This window comes from Aotus nancymaae, unplaced genomic scaffold (genome assembly GCF_030222135.1).
Source record: "Aotus nancymaae isolate 86718 unplaced genomic scaffold, 86718_ANA_hifiasm-v0.15.2.pri h1tg000016l, whole genome shotgun sequence".
Classification (NCBI taxonomy): Eukaryota; Metazoa; Chordata; class Mammalia; order Primates; family Aotidae; genus Aotus; species Aotus nancymaae.
Genome location: NW_026988428.1, coordinates 39,909,422 through 39,920,215, shown reverse-complemented (window position 1 = coordinate 39,920,215; position 10,794 = coordinate 39,909,422). Strand labels below are relative to the sequence as shown.

The following is a 10,794-nucleotide window of genomic DNA, read 5'->3' as shown; positions in this document are numbered from 1 at the left end:
TAATCACTAAAGCTCCAAAATAGGTTATCCTGTGGCCACTCAATAATTGTCCCTTTGGTAATCTCATCTTGGGGCACTGAAGTTCAGTCCTGTGGTCTGCTGGCTAGTCTCTGTGGATAATTAACCAGAGAAAATGAGCTAGGTCAGACTATTCTAGGGTTATGAGGAAATCCTTTGTGAGATGCTAAATTGGGAGCAAATATTGATCAGTGAAGCTTTGAAGTCACCAGGGAGGTAGCTGAGGTCAGTGCTCCTCTGAAGAATTGCCTAAAATTTTTTCCTGAGACCTACCTATCTGATCCCCAGGCCAGAAGAGCATTGGTTGTTAGGTGTGAAACTAGGTATAAACAAAATTAAGAAGAGAAAATAGGAGTTTTCTTTCTTTTTCCAAGTCCAAGCTACAAACTCAGATTTTGTAAAGGACATCTATCTAAATGTGGCTTAGGTGGATACTGAGACCTCTGAACCTTGTTACTGCTATGTGGTGAGATATAAGGGCTATTCATGGCTGGGCTCAGTGACTCATGCCTGTAATCCCAGCACTTTGGGAGGCTGAGGCAGGTGGATCACCTGAGGTCAGGATTTCCAGACCAGCATGACCAACATGGCAAAACCCTGTCTCTGCAAGGAATACAAAAATTAGCTGGGCGTGGTGGCAGGTGCCTATAATCCCAGCTACTCAGGAGGCTGAGAAAGGAGAATCGCTTGAACCTGGGAGGCCGAAGTTGCAGTGAGCCGAGATCACGAGATTGCACTCCAGCCTGGGGGACAAGAGCGAGACTCGGTCTCAAAAAAAAAAGTGGTGCAGAATATTACTTCAGGGCCATGGGTTGTGTCATGTTCTCAGGGGAGCACAGGATAAAAGGGCATAGAAGATTGCCAAGTAGGAGAAGTTGCCCAGAGGCCCTAGGGAATGATGTGGCGAAAGGGAATCTTCAATGAGGGGTTAGTCTGCAGCTCCTAATCTGTGGCTAACATGGGATGGGCTGCTGTGTGGCGTTATGTGACCGGAGTGGCAGTGAAATTAATGCCCATGACCCAGAGGCTGTGGCCAGCTCTGTAAGCCTTCGTAGTAAGGGGCAGTTGTTTAGACTTGGATTTCCTGCCATTATACACAAGAGACTGACGGCTCACAAAGCACTGGATATTCAGGCATCTGTTCTTGCTTTCCCCATATATCGGAGTCTGTTGGTATCTATAATATCCTGGCCTCTGCTGACCTCAAATGATCTTCACCAAGTAGCTAACTCTGGCATCATAGCCTGTTGTCCACATGTCACCTCCATGGCCATGAAGCCATTAACCAAAGACATTGTCCTCAAGAAAGTGCATGCCAAGGTGGCAGGAGCAGCAAGCAATGATCAGTTTCCATGATAGCATATTAAGGAATTGGCTCCCAAGGACCTTCAAAGGTCGTATTTTGCTTTAGTATTCACCTCAGAGATGACCCCAAGTATGTTAAGGTCAAAGGGAAAAGCCAAGAGGGAAGTTAACTGAGTTGTCAGGCACCTACTTAGCCACCTGCACTCCCCCGCCCGCCACCCATCCACCCTTAATTAGCTTAATCCGGGCGGTCCAATCCTCCCCGTCACAACTGCTGTCAAGGGCTCAGGTCCCGCCCCACTTCCACACCGGGCCAATGGCCGAGCCCGGGGCCGGTCCCCTGAGAGGGGCGGGCTCGGGTTCCGGCCGGTGGGTGGGGCCTCGCTGAGGACCCCGGGCTGGGCGCCGCCGCCGGTTCGTCTACCCTTTCCTTCAGCCGCCTCCTTTCAACCTTGTCCACCCGTCAGCGCGGCCCTTGGTGCAGCGGAGGCGGCTCTTGTTCCTGCCGCAGCTCTCACCCCTTCTTCCCTCCCCACCAGATCCCGGAGATCGCCCGCCATGGCTTTACTCACTGCGGCCGCCCGGCTCTTGGGAACCAAGGTGAGCAGCCAGGGGAGGGAGCACGCTGTCCCAGGGTGGGGCTGAGGCGACCGCAGGCCCTCCAGCGCCTGGTCTCCCTCCCTCACCCATGCGCACCCTGCGCGCCTTAAAGGGCCCTGTGCTTGGCTGGCCGCCAGCCCTGCATGAAGCTCCCAGGACCATGTGCCGCTCTTCCCTTCCGGCTCCTGGGAATGAAGTGCACGCCGCCCGCCCTCGGCCTGCAGTCTAGAGCGGGTGAGGAGGCCGACCCTGCTGTCACCTCGCATATCTGAAGTGAAAGGGGGAGTCATGCGTGGCCCTGGAATAAGGAGCCGAGACAGGAACCCCTGGTAGAGAACAGAGGTGTGGTGTTCCACTGGAGTTACAGTTTGGTGGAGGGAGCAGGAATGAAGAGATGTGCTCAATCTGGAGCAGTGGCTAATTTCGTCTTCTGCTTTGTAGGAAGGGCCTTGTCAGTCCCGAACTGCCTGTTTCCATTTCTGATTATTTAAGCCTTCAGTGACCACGCCGAGCACAAGAGTGGGTCCTTCAGGTCCTCCTCTTTGTCCTTGGGACTCTTGTACTTTTTATATAGGAGGAGCTTGGGTGGGGTGGAACACTTCTGTACAGCCTCTTGCATGACTATCATATATGACTGGAGAAAGAACCAGAAAGGTGGTTCCACCAAACTGCAGGCCAATAAATGAAGATCCTCTGCAAGACAGAGTAATAGCAAGGTCACATGACCATCATACTACTTGGCTTGCCCATGTTATGCCGTTGATCTTAAGTCTACTTTATCCACGAACTTTCTCTCCTTTGGGATCCTTTACCTGATATTTCTTGCCTTTTGGGTCACAGAAATACTGTTGCAGGTAATGTTGCCTTCAATTTCAAATCGCCAGTACTTTTGGTTCTGGGTAACTTGGCCCTTTTAGACAGAAACTGCTGTGCTGAGGGAGTCTCAGCCCTCTAATCCAAGCAGGGGACAGTCCCACAAGTGACCTTGACTTCTGCAAAGAACCTACACTCTTTCCTGCGCGGAAATTTAAAGCTGACAGCACCTGAAGGAAAGGAAAGCCTTAGGATGGTTTTGGTTTGTTGTATTTTTTTTTTTTTTTTTCTTTTCTTTTTGAGACAGGGTCTAACTCTGTAACTCAAGCTGGAGTCTTGTGATGTGATCAAAGCTTCCTGCAGCCTCCACCTCCTGGGCTCAAGCAGTCCTCCCACTTTAGCCTCCCAAGTAGCTGGGACCACAGGTGTGCACCACTATGCCTGGCTAATCTTTTTTTATTTTTAGTAGAGGCAGCATCTCCTTATGTTGCCCAGGCTGGTCTGAAACTCCTGAGCTCAAGTAATCTTCTTACCTCGGCCTCCCAAAGTGCTAGCATTACAGGTGTGAACCACTGCACCTGGCCTGCTGTGCATTATTTTGCATGGTTGGCACAAAGTGAAATCTGTAAGATTTACCTTAGTTCTTCCAGGCACCCAGTAGCAAGTACTAGCTGAGCATTTGGGGGATGCTTGTCTTACTTGGTTGTTGCTTTTCCTGCTGCTGGGGAAAAGGGTAAAGAAACTTCTTGGGAAATGAAGCAAGTTCCAGATAGCATTTTGGCAGAATGGGGGACCCTATAATTAGCTCATTTCTGAGCTGCTAACCTAGACCAGATAGTCTAACCCTACAGTGAATGTGAAAAAGCCTTAGGATTTACCTATTGAGTTTATTTTCTTCCTTAAGCCCATACGGAAGCTGAGAACACTTTTGGGATGACAGAGCTACATAATTATAATACCTTTATTTTCCTGTTAGAGATGGCCTGAGGATCCTAGAAACCTATCAGTTGAAAGCCATTAAAAGGCTTTTGACCCTTAAAAGTAGACTGGGAGTAGTGGCTCACACCTGTAATCTCAGCACTTTGGGAGACTGAGGCAGGTGGATCACCTGAGGTCTGGAATTTGAACCAGCCTGACCAACATGGAGAAGCCCCATCTCTAGTAAAAATACAAAATTAGCCAGGCATGGTGGCACATGCCTGTAGTCCCAGCTACATGGGAGGCTGAGGCAGGAGAATCGCTTGAACCTGGGAAGCCAAGGTTGCAGTGAGCCGAGATTGCATCATTGCACTCCAGCCTGGGCAATGAGAGTGAAACTCTTTCTCAAGGGAAAAAAAAAAGTAGCAAAGCCCAATAAACTCAGTACTGGAAATCTCCTGAGAAATAAGCAATCCGATCAGGATACAAGAAAACTGTTGGCTTGTCAGCATTGCTATCACCTGCCTGTGCTTTCCAGATTAGCCTGTGGATAATGGTAGTCATAATTGGTAATTTTACTTTTGCTATTAAGGTAGACTTGGGAGACAATAATAGTCTTCTCACCAGGGAGAACTGGCTCTTAACACTTTGATTCTCAGCGTCAGATGTAGTTTTACTTTTCTGAGAAGAAAATTTTTTTTTGAAACAGTCTTACGCTGTCCCCCAGGCTGGAGTGCAGTGGCACGATCTTGGCTCACTGCAACCTCCGCCTCCCAGGCTCAAGTGATTCTCATGACTCAGTCTCCTGAGTAGCTAGGGTTACAGATGTGCACCACCACGCCCAGCTAATTTTTTGTATTTTTGATAGAGACAGGATTTCACTATATTGACTAGACTGGGGAAATTTTTTTAAACTTACTAGGAGACAAAATGTGAATTAGTCATTGTTCTATTGTTCTGCTCTCACTGTCACATAATTTAAATGAACACCTGAGTTAGAGAGAGAAGCTAATTCAGACAGCATTGAGATTATTTGACTTGTTTATCCAAATTAATTCATGCTAAGCAATGGCCTTAGGATTATCTATGGGTGACTCAGTTTTGTGACATCAAAGTGTCTTTTCACAGCCTACCCAAAGTAATCGTGATTCCTTGATACTTAACTAGAATAACAGGGGAAGCTTTATGGGTTGTAGTGGTGAGATGTTTGCATTTGATCTTAGTAGCCTTTTGATTGGTAGCAGGTGAATGAATGCATGGGAAGGCAGCAAGGACAGTATGGTGAGCAGCAGTGATGTAGACAGAGAGAGTTGGCATTCCTGACTTTTAAAATCCAAGGGGTAGCAGAAGGGAAACCAGACTTGGTGGATTTCACTAAAGCCACACAGTGATTCCTTCTGCCCTGTGTCAATGCTTTTTGCAACAGAGTTGAGTAGGTTGTGAAATTTAAAACAGTAGTGAGGCAACTTTAGCAATAGCTCTTTCTTAGCATCTGATTATCTTTCACTTCTTGCTTCAACTGCCCAAATTCCCTAGTTCTCTGTTTTGGGTTTTGTTTGTTTGTTTGTTTTTGAGACAGCATCTCTCACTCTGTCACCCAGGCTAGAGTGCAGTGGTGCAAACATGGCTTAGAGACAGAGTTTTGCCATGTTGTCTAGGCTGGTTTTGAACTCCTAGGCTCAAGCGGTTTGCCAGTCTCAGCTTCCCAAAGTGCTGGGATTATAGGCTTGAGCCACTGCACCCAGCCTTCTGTATTGCTTTCAACATGATGCTATTTTAAAAGGTCTATAAACTCACAGTGGGCATTGTCACCTGTAATCCTTGCTTATGTTGCAGATTCCTGCATCCTACCTTCAGATATGATTCTGCAGAGTAGGATGGGATCTGGAAAAGTTTCTTGTAAATCCCTAAAGTGTTAGGGAGCTAAAACTTGTATGAACTCCTAGCAGATGTAAGGGAATAGTTTCTAATTCCTGAGAAAGTATTATGGTGACAGATCCTATATTCTTTATTCACTAGTATATACTTAGTATACACATAATGTGAGTGTTCAAGAAATATTTATTAGCCAGGCATGGTGGCTCATGTCTATAATTCCAGCACTTTTGGGGGGTGCTGAGGTAGGAGGATCACTTGAGGCCAAGAGTTTGAGATCAGCCTGGCAATATAGCAAGACCTTGTCTCTTAAAGAAGAAAATGTTCCTTAAAGAACAATAATGGTTGGCCAGGTGCAGTTGCTCATACCTGTAATCCCAGCACTTTGGGAGGCTGAAGTGGGTGGATCACTTGAGGTCAGGAGTTCAAGACCAGCCTGGCCAACATGGCAAAACCATGTCACTACTAAAAATACAAGTTAGCCAGTCATGGTGGCAGGTGCCTGTAATCCCAGCTACTTGGGAGGCTGAGGCACGAGAATCGCTTGAAACCAGGTGGCGGAGGTTGCAGTGAGCCGAGATCACGCCACTGTACTCCAGTCTGGGCAATAGAGTGAGACTCCTTTCAAAAAAAAAAAAAGAACAGTAAGGGTTTCTACTAAAAGGAAAGTTTAAGACTTGCTGGGCATGGTGGCTCACACCTGTAATCCCAGCACTTTGGGAGGCTGAGGCAGGTGGATCACGAGGTCAGGAGTTCAAGACAAGCCTGGCCAACATGGTGAAACCCCATCTCTCCTAAAAATATAAAAATTAGCTGGGTGTGGTGGTAGGCGCCTATAATCCCAGCTACTCAGGAGGCTGAGGCAGGAGAATCACTTGAACCTAGGAGGCAGAGGTTGCAGTGAGCCGAGATTGCACCACTGTACTCCAGCCTGGGTGACAGAGACTCCGTCTGAAAAAAAAAAAGACTTGTGATTCCTTTCTGAAGATGGAAGCTGTAGTAGTATCTTTTGTCTTTTGTAGTCTTCCTTACTGAGTGATCAGTGAATCTTTTTTTTTTTTTTTTTTTTTTTGAGACAGTGTCTTGCTCTGTCACCCAGGTTGGAGTGCAGTGGGCATGATCTCGGCTCACTGCAACCCCTACCTCCTGGGTTCAAGCAATTCTCCTTTCTCAGTCTCCCAATTAGCTGGGATTACAGGTGCACGCCACCATGCCCAGCTAATTTTTGTGTTTTTAGTAGAGACAGGGTTTCACCCTGTTGGCCTGACTGGTCTTAAACTCCTGACCTCAGGTGATCTGCCCACCTTGGACTCCCAAGGTGCTGGGATTACAGGCATGAGCCACTGCACCCAGCTGTGGTCAGTGAATCTTTAGGCAAGAGACTGTTGGAAAATGACAGTTGGGTAGAATTATTAAGGAAATGTCTGTGAGTATGAAGGAGGTGAAAGGACATCTGTAGATTACTCAGCTCAGGCTTTTAAGTGGCCTGACCGAGTAGTGCCAAACCAACTTCCAGTATCACCATTGTGAAACACACACATTAAATGGCTTTAGTTCTCTGACCTCGTTCTGGGGAGAGAGGAGCCTTTGTCCTATTTGTGTTCATTTTCTCTTAATGCAAGTTGCTCCTTCTGCATTGGAAATGTCTGTAGCACAGGATTTTTCCTACTGGTTATTAGCATATTATGTTTCCTCTATCAGCTAAGCCAGTCCTGCTGGCTGGACAAGCTCTGATCTTTTGTTGATGAAGGACAAAGTCCCTGTTAAAATCAGGAGCTCCTTCCTCAAGGTAATTTTGTTTTGTTTTCTAATTTTTTTTTTTTTGGGGGGGTTTTTTTGAGGTGGAATCTTGCTCTTGTATCCCAGGCTGGAGTGCAGTGGTGCGATCTCAGCTTACTGCAGCCTCTGCCTCCCCAGTCCAAGCGATTCTCCTGCCTCAGCCTCCCAAGTAGCTGGGACTGCAGGTGTGTGCCACCACGCCCAGCTAATTTTTGTATTTTTAGCAGAGACAGAGTTTTGCCATTTTGGCCAGGCTAGTCTTGAACTCCTGACCTCAGGTCATCTACCTGCCTCCACGTCCTAAAGTGCTGGGACTACAGGCATGAGCCACTGTGCCCAGCTTATTTTCTAAGTTTTTAAATTATTTTTTTGTAGAGATGGAGTCTTGCTTTTTAATCCAGAAATCCTGGGATTATAGCTATGAGCTACTGTGCCCAGCCTCTCCCAAGGTTTTAATGTTGGTTATGTGGCAGTGTGGTAGGACATACCCTGGATATGCAGTAGGATGGAGTCTGGATGTGCCTAGGATGGAGAATCAAAGAAAATTTGACTGTAGAGTGAGGGCACTAGATACGGAACAGTGATAATGGGCTAAGGAGTAAGAGGAAAATAACTTATTGAATAAGTGAGGGTGTTTTTTTTCGTTTTGTTTTGTTTTTGAGACAGTCTCTGTTGTCCAGGCTGGAGTGCAGTAGCACAATCTCATCTCACTGCAGCTTCAGCCTCCTGGTTCAAGCGATTCTTTTGCCTCAGCCTCCCTCCTGAGTAGCTGGGATTACAGGTGTACACCACCACACGTGGTTAATTTTTGTATTTTTAGTAGAGACAGGGTTTTGCCATGTTGGTCAGCCTGGTCTCCAACTCCTGACCTCATGTAATCCGCCTGCCTTAGCCTCCCAAAGTGCTGCGATTACAGGCATGAGCCACCGTGCCTGGCTGAATAAGTTATCTTAATAGGATTCTATTCACAGAATTTGAGGAAGAAGGAAGTAGTTAATTAATATTTGGTAAGTGATTTGGCCAATACCTTATTCTTGGAATACCCTGAGTATTATAGGCAAGTCTTTGGCAGAATTTGCTGCACGTACTAATTAGTACATTTCCTCTCTTGGCCCTTTAAAATAAAGGGTTTTTAAATTTTTTTATTTTTTAATTTTTTCGAGACAGTGTCTCGCTCTGTCACCCAGGCTGGAGTGCCGTGGTTCAGTCATAGCTTACCATAGCCTCAACTCCTGGACTCAAGCAGTTCTCCCACTTTGGCTTCCCAAAGCCTTGAGATTACAGGTGTGCATCACCATACTGACCTCTTTTAATTTTTATATTTTTCCATCCTACCACATTTGAGGGCTACAGCCCACCTCTATCAATAATAGCAGACTCACGAGAGGAGTTCTTGTAAGGGATGACAACAAATAAGCTCTTAGTGATTGAGGAGAAGAAAACCTCTTAGTGATTGTGATAGCGCCACCTTCACCTTATAGAGAATACTGGCTGTCAGACATTGTGACCCAGGCCCTTATCTTTGGAATTAGCCCTGTCAATCTCTCCCCATGAAGGAGCTAACCTATTGAGTGAGTTGACTGCCTGATTCACCTGAGAGCTGCTGTTTCAGTAAGGTGACTCTACAGGTGGCATACATCCAGAAGCCAAAAGCCCAACTGTCGCACCTCCAGGGTTAGAGGAGCTGGAAGGTAAAAGTTCAGGGATGATTCAGAGGTTTGTAATCTACCTGTCTCATCAGTGACTATAACCTGAATGTACTGTTTAGAGCCATTCAGCAGCTTTCTTTGGCAGCCACAGGATAGAGGAAATGGTATATAGCCTTTGGCGTGGCAGTCCTCGAGTACCTCCTGTCTAGAGTCATTTGCTCTGCTGGTGGACGTTAGGGTTAGTTAAATTTGTTTCCTCTCCCTGAAACTCTTCCCTTCTTGGTCAAGAAGCCCTTAAAATTGGTATATTTTCCTTGATGGCTCTAAAAAAAGAAAGAAAGAAGATTGGGACTTTATTTTGTATTCCAGAGCTGGAAGGAATTATCCATTCACCTCTGCCTCAGGCTTGACTGCCTCTTTCCTGGGATCCAACTCCCAGGAAGTTCTGACACTTGATGGTAGATAATAGGCCAACACATTTCTAAGAAACAAACATTTACTGAATTCAGCTATGCACAAGGCACTGTTCTAGATGCTTTTATGAAAATTGTTTTATTTAGTTTACTTGACTACTCTGAAATTGACTTTTATTATTACCACTTAGAAATGTAAAAACTGAGGCTTAGAAATTAGGTTACATAGCCAAGATAACACAGCGGGAAAGTGGCAGAACATTACTTTAGGACTTGGTCCTTGGTAACTCCACATCTAAACTGCAGATTTTGATTCAGTAGGTCTGAGGCCCAAGAAATGTTAATACTTCTGGTGAGGAGGTCACATTTTAAGTAAAAAGACTTTTGACTACTTTTGCATATATGTCCTTATTGGAGCCTGAGAATCAGACTCTTGAGTTAAGTAGTTTAAGTGTTACCTTAATTATGGAAATGAGAAGAGAAATAGTAGTTAATTGTTTTGCTTATTAGTAATGGAGCTAGGACTAGAATCCAGATTTCCTTTCCTAACTCCAAATCAAGTGCTCTGTACTCTACAACATTAGATAGAGTTGTCCTAAGTTGAATTTTTCCTACTCTACCCATTTGAGCAATCTTATCAATTAATTGTTGCCTTTAACATTCCTCTGATTTCTCTGGTTTTTCTAAGCTTCAGGTTTAGCAAAAAAACATGACTGAACCTGACACTGAAGGGTGCTAGAAAGTGACTATTATATTTATTATATAACAAATACATAGCACTTGGGATGTACCAGACACAGTTTTAAATGCTTTCTAAATACTGACACACTTAACTCTCATAACAATCATTTGAAGTAGGCACTGTTATTATTCCCCTTATACAGATGAGAAAACTGAGGCACAGAAAGGTAAATGATTTGGCTAGAGTTACACAGACAGTAAGTGGTAGAGAAGTGTAGTAGAAACGCTTTTTAGTAGACCTGGGGTTTTACCATGTTGGCCAGGCTGGTCTCTAACTCCTGACCGCAAGTGATCTGCCCATCCTCCAATTACATGTGAGCCACTGCGCCTGGCCAACCATTATAGTAACTTAAAGATGGTTTAGAAATGGAAAAATTATGGAGAGACTTCAACTTCTTTCAGATTATGTTCCCTATAGCCTCTTTAAAAACAGAAAGTCTGTGAAGCACAGTGGCTCACACCTGTAATCCCAGCACTTTGGGAGGACGAGGTGGCTGGATCACTTGAGGTCAAGTTTGAGACCAGCTTGGCCAACATGATGAAACCCTATCTCCCCTAAAAAAAAACTACAGAAGTTAGCCAGGTATGGTGGTGGGTACCTATAGTCCCAGCTACTCGGAGGCTGAAGCAGGAGAATCGCTTGAACCTGGGAGGCGGAGGTTGCAGTGAGCCAAAATTGAGCC

General features: G+C 45.5%; 1 protein-coding gene across 2 annotated transcripts in view; it reads left to right on the top strand.

Moving 5' to 3' along the window:
* The first annotated feature begins 1,723 nt into the window (after positions 1–1,723).
* The window catches only part of CS (citrate synthase), a 29,469-nt gene continuing 20,398 nt past the window's right edge, over positions 1,724–10,794 (top strand). Inside the window, exons 1-2 of one of the 2 annotated variants that reach the window (XM_012450474.2) lie at positions 1,724–1,737; positions 1,863–1,923. In XM_012450474.2, the coding sequence (XP_012305897.1) occupies positions 1,882–1,923 (42 nt within the window). In that variant the 5' untranslated portion in view covers positions 1,724–1,737; positions 1,863–1,881. The other variant, XM_012450473.2, reaches the window with a different exon arrangement.